Source organism: Toxotes jaculatrix, chromosome 4, assembly GCF_017976425.1.
Source record: "Toxotes jaculatrix isolate fToxJac2 chromosome 4, fToxJac2.pri, whole genome shotgun sequence".
In the NCBI taxonomy this organism is placed as follows: domain Eukaryota; kingdom Metazoa; phylum Chordata; class Actinopteri; family Toxotidae; genus Toxotes; species Toxotes jaculatrix.
The window spans coordinates 18,910,101-18,924,773 of record NC_054397.1 but is presented as its reverse complement, the minus strand read 5'-3'; the positions used below and the strand labels follow the sequence as shown (position 1 = coordinate 18,924,773).

The following is a 14,673-nucleotide window of genomic DNA, read 5'->3' as shown; positions in this document are numbered from 1 at the left end:
TGAAGCCAAAGTGACATATTCAGAGTAGCACCACGCTATCGATGTTTGACAAAAGCACACCAGAAAAACTACAGAAAGCTCAGAATGGAGGTGGAGGAGTGAAGGAAGCAACATGGGATGTCATTAAAGAGCAAGGAAGGAGTAGGCAGGTGGAGTGTTCTGGATCCTACATGTTGACATGGACATGGGAGGGGGAGTCAGCGTTTTGGGGTCAGTGACTACACGGGTTATTTTGTCTATGCAGCAACCTGTTTCAGCTCTGTGACGACTCTCTATGTGCAGGACGACCTGATGCAACGGATATATCTAGGACATGATCTGGGGAAGTTTTAGACACAAATGTGATGGACAAATAAACAAGGAAAAAGCTACAACTTTATCAGTTTAGCATGTGAAAAGGAAGAAGGCAGAAGGAAGAAGAAGAGGAAGTTAACAGAGACAGAAAAGAAAATCAAGATACAGGTAAAAGATAAAGATTGAAAAAAGAAAGAAAGAAAGAAAAGAAGAAGGGGAGAAACTAGTGCCGTAAAAGTAAAAGAGGCAGATGATGGGAACAATGAGGCTGAGAGAGAAAAAGGCTTTGCTCCAGCAGTTAGTCGTACACATGCCAAGATGCAAACATAAGCATTCAGTGTTTCCCTTCAGGACTCAGGCCTGCAAACCCATAAACCCCTCAAATCCAGTAATCGGCCTGAATTATCATAATTCAAAACTTTACAAGGAGACTAGCAAAGTCTTAATTTGATGCGCAACACTGTAGATTTCCAAAGCAGCATTACACTGAGTATGGCACAAAGTTGCTTACATTTATAATGGCACACTGGATTTGCGGGGTTCGTGGCAGGGGTCATTTCAGACTACAACAGAGGAGATCTACTTTAGCCAGTGTTAGTGTTGGTGCATTTTTTATGCAAGTCAAACCGAACACATTTAACCACTATATCATCCAATGCAGACACAAGCACAGAAACATCTACACAGTGTTTTCTTCTGTACATATCTAGTGAAATTTCCTTCTGAGCCCTGGGCTACAGCTTACTTCAAATGAGACTGAATCTGGCCTGTTCGTGAAAGCAAAGATGTTCTGCAAGCAAAGCCAAGCAATGCATTTAGCTTTGATGGCTGGGATGTATGCAGGCAGGCCATTCAAACTCTTTTTTTGGTCCTTTTAACTGTTCTCTGACATGTCTGCAAGTCATCCCTAATGTCTTGAATGGCTGCAGCTTCTAGCCTCATGTTTTCTGCTTATAACCATTAAATTTTACTTCTTGTTTTCGTGGAACTTCAATTCATTTACTTCCAGCACGACTCACATGGTTCTCCAGTTGGTGAAGACACCATTAAACAAGCACAACTAGAGTCACAATGACTATACTGGCATTTTCCCTCAGTGCTGTATTCAACAGTAGCCTGAGAACAGATTACTTCCGATCCAGCCTTAAACCATAAATCTGAGGGCATGCTTGTGCCTACCAAAACAATATTTACAGACTTGTCGCATTAAGAATAAGAGTCATTACAGCGCCTTAACTAAGTTCTGAGGGTGGATTGAGAGCAACAACATGCCAATATATTCAGATAGGCAACAGCTTTAGTCAATGTGCCATTTTACTTCTGACTGCTGCAAGCATTACTCACTGTTTAATTACTTTTGAAACATGTATCCACGATAAGGCCAATTCCACACATTAGTACTCTGTCATTCAGAGAAATTATTATTGGATTGAGTCGAGTTAAATGTTGAGAAAATCTAAAGCAATGACTCATGCCCTTTATTGTGTATGAGCAGGTATTATGCTATAGCTATTAAATAATTCTGGTAAATGTGCTGTACTAAAATGTAGTATAAACTGTGCTTTAATGTAATGTACAAAGGGACTGTTTTGAGCTTGCCTAAAGCTTTTAGCCCATCAGAATAGTATTATAATAGAAAGGGGTGGCGGCCTCTGCAGTCAGCTCAGCTGTCACTCACCATCCTGATGAACACGCATGGCTGAGGCTGTGATGTCAGTGGTGACGTTGAAGTATGGCAGCCACAGGTCCTGGGGACACGGAAATTATTTCAGTGACTTGAACCTTATTATTGTTCTCCAAGTGACTTCTGACAGACGATGCTGCACTGGTAAATACATTTTCTGTGAGCTTGAAATTTTTTTTTCCTGATATGTATACATATATATCAGTCTCTCACCTCAGCTTGCTTGTCCTGGAACACTTTATAGATGCTGGTGTTGAAGGCAGAGCCAGAGAACATGGAGGTGATGGGATAGGTCAGGTCCAGGACGGTTTTAAAAACTGAGTTCATTGCCTATTAAAGAAAAAAAAAATGGCAAGAGTTTTTGTTTATTAGAGGTTCTCTCTTTTTTTTAGTCATACCATAAGGTTTTTGTTTCAAAGCAAACTAAAAACAGTCATCTTAAACATACAGGCAAGAGAGAGATGACTGAATAATGGCTAAAGATGTGTACTGTACCTTGGACCACTCTCTAGCTCTCTGTTTGGTTCTGACAGCACTCCTCTCCTCAGCGTACAACGCACCAATGAATGAGCCAATCGAGGTCCCACCCACTATGTCAATAGGAATCCCCGCTTCCTCCATAGCTTTGATCACACCCACATGAGAGCAGCCCCTGCATGATGGAAAACAAACGTGTTAGACACCGAGACATGTGCACTGGGTGACTTTGCAGCACATGGTACAGAGTGGTCAGACTTTAGTTCGGGCAAAAAACGTACAAACTGCTGAAATTGACATGTTTTTCTGTTGCAGCTCCAATCTGTATATTTGAGTGATAGGACAGGTGTATTTACAAATTAGAAATTCATTCCTGTATTACCTCTCATGATGGTAAATTGAAGGAAAGTTTAGGACACATTACATTATATTCATGTTAGGTGTTAAGCCAGCATTTCTAATCCTATGTTTCAGAATACTAAACTCTTAACACAAACTGGTAAAGTCTGTACGGCTAGTTGTGGTAAACGGTTCTCACCTAGCTCCACCTCCTCCCAGCACCAGGGCGATGCTGTTTCCAGTCAGGACTCGGGCCAGCCGAGAGAAATCACTGTGCCTGTCGGCCGTCTTCTCAAACACCTTCTCATATACCTCCCTCTGCACCAACACAGAAAATACACTATAAATACTATAAAAACAGTAAAAGCATCAAGTTTGCACTGATTTATAAACACAGGACCGGTGTTCTTGCTTTCGTACCAGTTTGCTGGGGCCGCGTCTGGAGAAAACCCTGCGAGGACACTTGAGGTGCAGATGGCCGGAGCACCAGCTACGCATGTTGAGCCACTCAACTGTCCTGGAGGGGCCTGGTCCATCCTCTCTGTGCAGAAGGACCAGCTGCTTCAGAGCCCGGACTGCTGTGTTCTCCAGCATCTGCTCCAACTGGAGGACAAGACAGGAATAGGAAGAGAGACGAAAACAGTAAATGTACTGACCTGGTATCTTAAAGGTCAGTAGTTAGTGTCGTTTTTCTCATTTTCCCTTTCCTCGCACACACACACACAGACAGACCTCTCCCAGGGTAGGTTCCTGGTCCCCCAGGCCAACAATGAGGATGCAGTCAGCCTGGCGGATGCAGCGCTGAGTCCATGGGGTCATGCTGTTGTCGGTTTGGTACAGCACAATCCGATTGATGTCCTCCTGCTGGGCCAGCCAGCCAGACAGACGGTACTCATGGATACTGATGGATAAAGAGGACAACAAAGACGAGGATACTGAATAACATTTTGCATCACTAAAACACAGAGCTACAGTGCCTGGGAAGTTGATTAGGTAGAGACAGAATAAGTGGAAATGCTAATGAAGAATACAAGCAAACTCAAAGTGGAAAAATTGGGAGAATGAAAAAAGGCTGCAGTTGGGAAACTTTTATGATGATGCTTGATAAAACAGAGAACTGAGACGATTCTCCGATTGTCAGACTGACCTGTCCAAAGCAGAAGCACCCAGACGCTCTCTGATTATGTCACTGGTTAACAGCAGAGTGGGCCCTGCAATTGTCCAACACAGGCAGAGTGAAATGTATAAATATAAAAAACAGTTAAAAATGTAAAAGTTACACTTGTATATTCAAAGGGTATGGATCAAGTTTGATGTGATTTTATACTTCTGTCACAACCATGATGTGATGAAATAGAAATCCAGCATTCCCAGATACAAAAACAGGGCTGTTTTGGACAATATTAAAAAACTGTGGAACCTACCAATGGCACTGAGGGCATGGCTGAGCTCCAGGTTGAACGCGTTAATCGGCACCTCATCACATACAGGCAGCACGGCCACAGTGGAGAGGTTGCTAGCAGGGTTGGTTACATCTGCACTAGTTGTCATGCTGGGCAGACTCAGGGCTGAGCCTGGGAGACAGAAACACAGCATGTGAGAAACACATTAGACTGCACTAACAAAGACATGGAGATATTTATGTGCAAATGAAGAGCCCCTCATCATCACTTCACCTGAGAATGGCCCACGACCCTGCTGCAGGTTGCCCAGAATCTTCTGGCCTAACAAATGGATCAGCCTGGTCACCACCTAAAAGACAACAAGCATCTGTATGATTTCAACATAAATACATAACACGTCAACCAGACGTTTTCCACGGATGAAGTCCACTGACCTGTGGGTATCGTCTTTTGATGTTGTTGAGTGTTCCCTCGGGCAGTTTGACCAGCTCTGTGTCCCTCACAGCATGGACAGTGGTGGCTCTTGGCTGTCTGGTCAAAGCCTCCACCTAAAGTATAAGACAGGACACCACAAGATAATGTTTCAGAATTCAAAAAAGTAATGATAACAAGATAAATTAAAGATGAATCAATATTTAAAGCAAGATTATTGGGTTTGTCATTTCAGTGGTAACTATGCACAACTGTATCAAAGTTAGCACCAATTAGAAACAAAAAGTTCACCGTGTGCGATAGTAGCTCATCAAGCTCTGAGACTAAAATACACTTTTAACTCAGTCATTTTAAGTTATTTTGACAGCTGAGGTTTCTTTCACACAATCAGACTGAGACAAGCACTGACAGGAAAACAGCCGTGTTCTCACCACTCCAATGAGGTCTCCTCTGCCATATTCCCCTACTAGTTCTTTCTTGCCATTTGCCTTGCGGATGACTGAACGCAGACGTCCATTCAGAACGATGTAGGTGCAGTCTGACTGGTCGTCCTGTCTGTAGATGTGAAGAGAAAAATAAAACACACGCATACAAACAGTAACTATTACATATTAACTGTAAATGAACAAACTGTTCTTTGTAACTGTAAAAGTTTGGCATTATTTGAACAAAGATGTAAAATATGGCTCAATCTCTTCCTCAAAAAGAAAAAAGAAAAAAAGCTGAAGTACCTGTAGAGGGCTCTGCCAGCCTCCACTGCCATCCAGTCAATAGCAAAGTCCATCTGCCTGACAAAAGCTGACATGCGGATGGCCACTGTGTGGGCTGCACTCAGCACCACGCTGGGCTGCTCCCTCATGATCCTGCAGGTGGAAACACACAGCACAGGAACAGACTTGAGAAATACTGAATATGCAGGACTTGCATTGTTTAGTGGATGTTTTAATGCATAACTGAATGGCTCCAGCATCTATGTAGGATCCATCAGTCTATGAAGGAAGCGTCAATTTGAGATTCAAAGACTTTGGGTGAATGTGTGATTGCATTGAAGGGCAAATAATAGGACAGCATTTCCTTATTAATGAGAGCTCACATATGACACATTCCTGTTAGTCCACATCAAAGAGGATCGGCTTACTCGTAGAAATCCGACTTTGAGATCTTGAGGTAAGCACAGTCTCGGACGGCCTTGATGGTGAAGATGAGGGGTTCTCCGGTGAGCACAGCGAGTTGGCCCACCATCTCTCCTGGGTGAGTCACAAACAAGCAGACGGCTTCCTGCTTGTTGATCATCCGCTGGTAGACGTGCAGACAACCAGATAGGACAAAGTGCAGACTCATGTCCTTAAGAAGTGAAAAGTGGAACAGATAGAGAAAGCAAAAACAGGGGAGGATAAAAATAACTTTGACATTAAATTTTTGCTGAAGTTATTGAGTTACAAAATTTACTATATTTTATTACCATTCTTTCTGCTACAACTACATTATTACTGCCCTGCCATGGCAAAACACAGTAACCTGAATCTGACTTTCTGTTCTCTGTTCTATTTTCACTATTTAAAAAATTTATGCAATAAAAACATAGAACTTTCAGTGAAAACAGCCGTCACTAATGAACTGACATCAAGGTAATTCAAGGTTAGTTATTCCATGTAGCTGAAATGAGTGGTTGGTCAGTAGTTAGTTAAATACAATTATGAGAGAGAAAAAATAAAAAACAGATAAACTCCTGCTAAGCTAACTAGGTTAGCAGATCTCATTAGTTGCCGTCATCTCGTCGTCTCTGCTTTGTTTTGTGTGGTTAATGTTAAGCTACTATTAAATCACACAAGCTTTAAACTCAGTTATTATATTGATTTCTACATAAAGTAACTATTAATAAAATATGGACAGACAAACAGGGGTCGAAGGGGTCCTGTATTTCTTGTGTAAAGTACCTGGTCTCCCTGTCTGGCTAACACAGCTCCAGCTTTTGCATGGTGCAGAGTCACTCTCCCATTTAACAAAGATGGGTCCTGGGTTTGAGAAGACAGAGAGAAAACAGAAAAAGGTCAAGCACAGTTAAGAGGTTATAGGCAAGGTGCAGGAACAAAGTGGGTGACACGTCATTCATTTGGATGAAGCTAAAGACAGCAACATTTATTTTATCGATCACGCTTTGATCTAGTTACGTCAGCAGGATGTTTTGCAATATTACCTGTAGAAATACGAGGCTCACCGAGAGGGTTTATCACATTTTGCATCAAATGCAGGTGTACAACTTTGGATACTACAGCTACAGCACAGAACCATTAAGAGTTTAATTTTTGTCACCACAGTGGTATCCAGTGTATCTGAACTCTGGTTTGATATTATGATTTTTTTTCTGGATTTTAAAGTATTTTACAAGCTTATAGGAGCAACTTGTGCCCAAGCCTCTAGGAGACTGTTGCTTGACACTGCAGCCCTCTCTCCCTCATTATTTATAGACTGAGCCGAGCTCCTGTAGAGTGGGCCTGCTGACTGACCTCCTTTCGACATCATAATCGGTCAACAGATGCTCCGGGGAGAACTGCGACAATGTGTTCATTCATGCAAAGAAAGAATAATGTAATAAGCCTATTATTATTATTATTTCTGAGTCCATGAGAATTTGGTCCTACAGTGTATAGTGTAACTAGGAGAGAACTACACTAACCGTGCTTCAACCCTGTTTTACTTTCTAAATTTTTCAGCTGAAATGGCTAAAAAGGCTGGGAAGGAAGAGAAGGCTGACATATTTCCTAACTTGTATTTTTAAAGACGGGGAATGGTAGGAAAATGCAGATGACTTAAAAATTATGTGTATGTGTTATTTCTATTCACATACTGTAAACACTAGAAAGTTCTACAAAGCGAATGGAAAAAAAACACTCGATAAGAATTAGCTTTTACTTAACAGTCTCCCTAGGTTTAATTCCTCATGGAGCAATATAGTGCATACAAAAATGTACAAACATCTGCAGGTTCGAATAACTGATCAAAATGAAACATCAAAATTATCTTTATGTTTTGACTGTTTTAACAAACCTCAATCCTCATAAGTTTGAGAATCTCTTTCTGAGCTTCCTCAAATAGAGCAGCAGTAGATCGACAGGACACAGGTGTGAAAATATTGTCCACTCCCGACTCTTCTTCTGGATACAGGTAGATCCCTGAGGGAACCTCATCTACTGTCACCCTCCTCTCCCGCTGGTCCTGGGACACAGACTGTAAGAAAGTACATATAAGAAAATATTTGATGAGTTTTATTCTGAAACAGGAAATCTGCTCCTACATAAGTCTATGATTTATCTATTAATTGTCACGATGAGACATCACTTTTAGATGCTCAAAACTAGTACAGGGTTTTGAAACAACACAAATAATTTTATATCACACAGAGGGAAGTGAGCAACAAATAGTCAGGATTGGAGGGTGTTCTTTCTTGTTAGCAGGATCAGCATTATTAATAGATAACCATTGATAATCGACAAGGAAAAAAACATTTTTTAGAAGCTTTGGAGAGACACTTAATTTTATATGTTTTGGTTACTCTATATACTGGATTACTTTGTTGTTTTTCATACACTGTGTCAAACTTTTAACCTTTCTCTAACACCACTTTTGTTGCTGCTGCAATCAGCCAAATCTATGTCAGGGAATCATTAAAGTCAGCCTTATCTCACTTGCAGTGTACTGACCCGAGCAAAAGTGGGAGGAGTGTTGCCATCCTCTGCAGAGACAGAGATCCGTCCCCTTTCGTACGCCATGTCAAAGTCTGACCGCAGACCTTTCTGAATACCTGCACAGACAACATTTAGATAGCATCCTTTAGTCTTTAACCAACATACAGCTGTGTTTAGGTGAAAAACATACATCTTAATCTTGGGTGGTTTTCATGATTGAGCAGGACGAATTAATGTTTTGGGGGTTTTTTTGCCTGATGGATACAAGAGGCAAAATATGCTGCACGCTTTAAAAATGTCATCAATTGAAACCATAAACCAGAAAAAGTTAACATACTGGATTGTACAACTTTCCATCATACTGTGAAGATAAGTTTAAATAGAGACAAAAAAAACATGTCGTAACCTGCAGACGGTTGAGCTTTGCCTATCTAACTGCACTGTGCTTGATTTGGAAGAGAACAGAGACCAGTCTTTTCAGGCAGCTACAGTGAAGTCAGTAATCTGTTCATACCTGTTCACAAAGAGTCCATCCTCTCATTATGGCTGGTGTAAACACAACCAAAGACATGATATATATGCAGTCTACTGTAGACAGGTATAACATCTGAAGAGCTCAGTGGGGAGGTTTTAGGACACGTGTGCTGAACCCTTTTGTGGTGTCACAGTTATGAAATTCATTTAGTCCTTTTTCACATTAAAAAAAAACACTTTCTCTCTGAACAGCAGAGAAATTCCTCACCAGCAATGTCCACAGGCATGGAAATGGTCCTGCTAAGAGTTGGCACTGTCGCTCCATCCTTCCCTTGTTCTCCTCCTGTAAATAAATCAAATGTGGAGCATTCAACAAGCAACCACACAACAAGACTGACACTTGTGGAAAATGGACGGTCAAGATATGTTTAGCTTTAATGGAACCTCCCAGAGTGATTCACAAACAATATGCCATCATTCTGTTAAGAGTCCTTATAATTTTTTTTTTTTCCCCTGACCTGCAGCTTCACCCTTAATGGCAGCTTCCCGATGCTCCTCAGGCACTGTCAGGCTGCCGAAGCGCTTGCCATGGCGGATGGGACTGGTGCGAGTTGGGTGGGGTGACGGAGGTGGCAGACGCGAGGGCTGCATTTCCTATACAATAAGTGCGAGTGGTGTGTAGTGTGATTTGAGGTACACAATTTTCATTTGTGTGTGTGGTGGGAAAGTGGAAAGAGAGACGCAAGATTAACATTTAGTGACTCAAACTGTAATAAAAACAGTATGTGCACTGAGCTAATGATGCAGAATTCCTGTTAAATGCCAAACCACATTGCCCACAGATGTTTGCTTGGGACTTTCTGTGTATGTGTGTGTGTGTGTCCATGTAATAAACTTACATGGCTGAAGAGTTCATTGGTGAGTCCCAGATAGTTGTGCAGGGCTAGGACTGTTACTCTTTGGAGACGAACCATGATAATCTGAACAGATACAACAAGAAGAGAGTCATTTGTCATGTCACATGCAAACAGACAGATGATTTTATCAGGTTTATGAGTGCATGTATTTATAGCTTATTGTAGCGAGTGTGTGTGTGTGTTAGCATTTTGCTTCAGCTGTCGATAATAGAGAACAGAATTATAGAATATGAGAATAAATATTGGTAACTAGGTAGAAATAAAACAAAAACAAAAAACACAGTTACACACACAACCCACCTGTACCACTCGCACCAGGCTCTCAGGGTACTTCTCAAATATAGAGAGGAAGGCCTCTACAGGTAAACGGAGAACCGTGGAAACCTCTGCAGCCCGTGCCGACACCGTTTTGTAAGGCTTCTGGTGGCCCTGCACACAAAGATACCACATATTTGATACATCTGAAATTTCTTTACATTTTCTCAGAGAGAAGGCTTTTTATAGACTTAATTTACATTTTTGTTCTATGCAAACATACAAATTGGATTTGTATATAAGGATTTTCACTGAAATACAACTAAAGATCAATGTATGAGTCATGTGTATGCAAAGGGGAGAAGGTCTGGTGAGTCAGCCAGTAAATGTGAATGATGTAAGGACCAAGAAATTTGTGGCAGGAAGTGAGTCGTGCCTCAAGATCCACACACCATTTCTGAAGGTGTATGAACTGTACATGTTTGGGTGTGTACAGGTGGGTGGCAACTATGCCTGTGCAGATTTGTGTGTATGCAGCAAGAAGTGTGACCTACTGTGATGACATCCAGGATGCTCAGGAGGCTGTGGACGCTGTCTCCTGGGTAAACCTCCTTCACCACACTTTCTTTGCCATCCTAGACAACACGAATAAGCAGCGGTGTTCACATCAAGCAATAGAAATTGTCTTTTTCTTAGTATTACAGATAAAGATTAAGCCTGACCTGAGCTTTCTGAAGAAGAGTATCTTTGTTGAAGCTAGTTAAATGCCCTTGAAACTGGCTGTAGGATACTTATTTGTTATTATGAGAGCAACCTTTGCTAACAGACATGCCCCTCCAGTTCCCTAATGAGACTAACTCAGATATTAACAGATGCTAATGAGCTGTTAAAGCCAGAACTCCCACCATTATGCCCTTTAGTATATTTTCTCCCTTGTGAGCATGAGTTTGCATTAAGTTTTTACCAAAACACACATTAGACCATGTAATTCTAAAATATAAAAACAAGTGTTGCATGCTTAAAAATCACTGGTAAACAGTATACTTGGGTACGCATGCACACACGCTTGCATACCGTTCCAGTAAGGCACAATTCTAGTTTTCCATCCTGAACCACGTAGATGCTGCTGTCAGGCTGGCCTGGCCTGAAGACGTACTCCCCTTGTTGGAACTGTAGAAACACCATGTGTTTGCACAGCTCCAGGAAGAGGGGCTTCTCAAAGTGACCCAGCACACTGCAGTGAAGGACAAAAGACAGGTTAGGTGGTTAGGAGGTTAGCACTGGACAGCATAACCTGGACGGGTTTACATATTCAGAAATGCTGGGTGTTTTTAAGCTCTGATAATAATTACAGCAAGGAAACCGCAGCAGAACCACATGCGTGTAGGAGCAATGCACAAGTTTCATAACATGTAAATCAACTGGGTAATGTACGGACATGTCTGGGCCTTTTGAACACTGCTGAATGTATCACACAATTGCACAAGCACCACACAGAAAACAAACCTACCGGACATTTTTGAGCATGTAGAGCACCTCAGAGGGGAGGTGGGAGTTGGCCACATCAAATTCGGTGAGGTCTGCCTCCAGCACTGAGGGAGGGGGCTCCTTAGCCTGAAGGGTGGGCACCTCCTTCTTAAAGCGCAGAATCCTACACAAGTGAGAGACATGGAGAAACAGTGAGGAGATGGAGCAGTGTACTCACCACTAACTGGCCATGACAACAATGGAAGCTGGTGGGGAGTGATGTACTTTTTGGCAATGTTGAGCATCTTCTGCTTCTTCTTGAGGCGTGGCCGAGAGGAAGAGGATGTACCCACCAGGGAAGAGGTAGACTGCGAGACCTGTTGCGTAACATATTGGTTTAGATATTATTCCCATGATGTGGACATGATAGATGACTCACCGTGAGTCAAGACAGAGCCAGCCCATGATAACTACTATTTGCACACTGGCTTTTCAAGTGTTATCATTTTCTGTCAACACACACACTCACTTTACGCATGATCTTTCGCCCGTAGAACATGACTTTGTCCCTCTTGCGGAAGCGGTACTTGGGCGCCTCCTGAGCTTCTAGGTCTGTGAAATATAAGATATGACCAATTAGTAAGCTCTCATTTTTCATGGCTATCACTGCTTGTTCCGAGCATGTGCTGAGAAACGCATCTCAGCATTTACTGACTTCGAAGCTGGATCCTCCGCAAGATGAAGAAGATGAGGATGGCGATGAGAACTATGGCGATGCCCGCGCCAATCACCATCCCCACCATCTGAGGAGAGAAGAACAAAAGAGGAAGAGAGTTGATGTGAGTACAAGTTTAAAAGGTTGCATAATACCAAAATTTAATGACCCGTACTGTCTGACTGTAGCACTAAAATTATATTAACATGGATGTTTTAAAAAATACATGTCCATTATTTCATCTGTTTGCTTGTGCTCGCTAAGCAACAATGAATAAAAAAGAAAATGTTCTTATTTTCTAAGTTTAGCCACAGTGAAACATGTATGGTAGTGATAAAAATTTCCTGCTGGAGTCACCCAACAGCAGCTAAATGAAAGCAATGAGACCAGCTGAAATATCTCAATGAAACCTCATTACACACTCACCATGCTCGTCTGCAGTTCCTCCTCCACAAATGTCTTGATGTTATCAAACCCGTCCTAATGTAACAGAGAAACACAGAGACACATTGCTAATCTGAAAGAGAGTAAAGAAAACATATCACAATTTCTACAGCCAGCATCCTAACTGCTTAGAAGTTTACTCGATGGCTGCGACCACCTACAGAACATTCAGACTGAAACGCTGTGTGTGACCGGGCCCGAAGGCTTCAATTCCACTGAAGTGTAATGGAATGTGGGAATAAGGGATTTGCCCTGGAGGCAGGAATGCCTGGCTATCAGTGCCTGGGAAACAAGAGGAGAGGAGTGAAGATGTTGCATCTTATCTGACCTTCTCCATGTTCGTGCCCTTACATTTGTCTTCTGACTATATTTCCCAGGCCCTTACCTTACCACTGTTCACTCTGTTAGAAACAGCATGCTGCACAGAGCTTCCCTGCACTCTTCCCTTTTTACAGACTCAGGATTCCAGATGTAAAGATGTAAAGGCAACAAAAAGCCAATGTGCGAGAAATCCTGCCCCAAATGTATCTGAACAAAGTTGTCACTGCAGGGAGTGTTAAATCCTAGGGCCAAATTCTTTATGTCAGCAGGTGCAGACTGCAGAGAGACAATGTGCTCTGTCACGTTGGTCTGGTCTGGAGTCCACCAGAAAGGCCACAGTCACTAGTTCACACTGCAAGACTGTGCTGAATATTACACCAAAGGTCCCCTAACTCCAAACTTTCTCTAGTGACAATACAGTCAGGCTTTGAACAGGTGTAGAAACATTGAGTGCAAGATAATCAGAACTGACTTCCATCCCTGTGGTATAGCTCTATTCATATCAGTCACAGATATATGTTAGAAACAATGTGATTTGCTGCTGTGAGGGAATGAAACTTCTCTAAATATGGACAAGACCCACAGGGCTCAGAGCAAGATATAATGAAAACTGGAAGAGCTGGACTTTGGGTGAAGATGGCAGAGAATATGCAACTAAGCATGAAAGAAACCAAGAAAGAAAAGAAGAAAAAAAGGAGGGAACACATATTCAAGATGAGGACAGAAATGCCCTGGTGCACTACCTTCCAAAAACAAGCAGCTAAACAGTAGATGATTAGAGGAACCTACTTGAACAGAGCCGAGTAGCTTTACTTCTGACTTGATTAAGGAGACTTTAATCATATCACATACGTTCAGTAACATCAAGCTAAGCAATTCTTTGTTGATCAAAACAAGACTGTCAGTGCAGGGAGTGGAAAGATCCTGTGGCAAGACAAGATAAGCTTGTTCGTTTTACTGTGTGTATGTGTGTGTGTGTCCTTCGCTATCTATCAGATAGAGTATTGTAAGAGCAAGAGTAATAGGTTTTTAGTGTTCTGGCTGACAGCCAATGGGACCGCATGTGTGTTATCAGTGGTTATTGATTAGTGTGTGAGGAGCTATGGGTTATTTGGCAGTAAAAGGGCCTAAGATGGACACTGTGGATATTGACAGTGGGGCTGATATATGGTGAGTGCACGGGCAGCATGTGCACACAGAACTATACTTCAGGCTTCAAGTGAGGCGCAACAGAGTTTGTAAATGTGTGTGTGTGCAAGAAGAGTATATGTGTGTGCAACTGTACACAAGTCCTAAGGTGATGGCTAAAATAGACAAACTGAAAGTTTGCAACTAAAGAAACCCACAGGAAATCGTGGTGCGTCTTCACATGACAGAGGAAATTATCTGCGAGCTCATATCACACAAAAAATGATATGGTGCATCTCTATTTTTCAGCTATTCTATTTAAGTGTCTCCTTTGATTTATTATTCAAAGAAACTCTTCCCCATGTAAAGTTTTGTTGCCCAAACTTCACCTGATGGGTCCGGACAATGTATTCGGTTTTGGGTTAAAGACGTTTCGTTACGTAAAGCTTCGGGCTGAGGACTGGTTTGGGTTTTGTTAAGTTATTTTAAATGTAGGTGACAGAAAACATTGCATATACTCTACATTACACTGGCAAGGTAATTGTCACCAATAGAGAAAATAATGCACAACATTTCAAAGGGAAGCACAAAATTCAAATTCAAGGAAGCTTCATTGTGGTTTGTGATTGTGGCTGTT

At 41.9% G+C, this 14,673-nt stretch overlaps 1 protein-coding gene across 4 annotated transcripts in view; it reads right to left on the bottom strand.

Annotated features, from left to right (window-relative positions):
* The window catches only part of pnpla6 (patatin-like phospholipase domain containing 6), a 28,904-nt gene that overhangs the window by 9,546 nt on the left and 4,685 nt on the right, over positions 1-14,673 (bottom strand). For all 4 annotated transcript variants that reach the window (XR_005893928.1, XR_005893929.1, XM_041035346.1 and 1 more), the window contains exons 3-29: positions 12,570-12,623; positions 12,144-12,231; positions 11,958-12,040; positions 11,714-11,805; positions 11,472-11,612; positions 11,036-11,195; positions 10,516-10,596; positions 10,007-10,135; positions 9,689-9,769; positions 9,308-9,443; positions 9,058-9,132; positions 8,331-8,431; positions 7,678-7,857; positions 6,567-6,644; positions 5,768-5,973; positions 5,361-5,492; positions 5,061-5,184; positions 4,632-4,745; positions 4,471-4,546; positions 4,219-4,368; positions 3,942-4,005; positions 3,527-3,695; positions 3,215-3,397; positions 2,994-3,112; positions 2,474-2,630; positions 2,192-2,308; positions 1,973-2,042 (exon numbers count right to left, since the gene is read on the bottom strand). Coding sequence is in view for 2 of the 4 variants with exons in the window: in XM_041035346.1 (XP_040891280.1) it covers positions 1,973-2,042; positions 2,192-2,308; positions 2,474-2,630; positions 2,994-3,112; positions 3,215-3,397; positions 3,527-3,695; positions 3,942-4,005; positions 4,219-4,368; positions 4,471-4,546; positions 4,632-4,745; positions 5,061-5,184; positions 5,361-5,492; positions 5,768-5,973; positions 6,567-6,644; positions 7,678-7,857; positions 8,331-8,431; positions 9,058-9,132; positions 9,308-9,443; positions 9,689-9,769; positions 10,007-10,135; positions 10,516-10,596; positions 11,036-11,195; positions 11,472-11,612; positions 11,714-11,805; positions 11,958-12,040; positions 12,144-12,231; positions 12,570-12,623 (3,160 nt within the window). In the remaining 2 variants the exon portion in view is untranslated. The remainder of the gene's footprint in view (positions 1-1,972; positions 2,043-2,191; positions 2,309-2,473; positions 2,631-2,993; positions 3,113-3,214; positions 3,398-3,526; positions 3,696-3,941; positions 4,006-4,218; positions 4,369-4,470; positions 4,547-4,631; positions 4,746-5,060; positions 5,185-5,360; positions 5,493-5,767; positions 5,974-6,566; positions 6,645-7,677; positions 7,858-8,330; positions 8,432-9,057; positions 9,133-9,307; positions 9,444-9,688; positions 9,770-10,006; positions 10,136-10,515; positions 10,597-11,035; positions 11,196-11,471; positions 11,613-11,713; positions 11,806-11,957; positions 12,041-12,143; positions 12,232-12,569; positions 12,624-14,673) is intronic.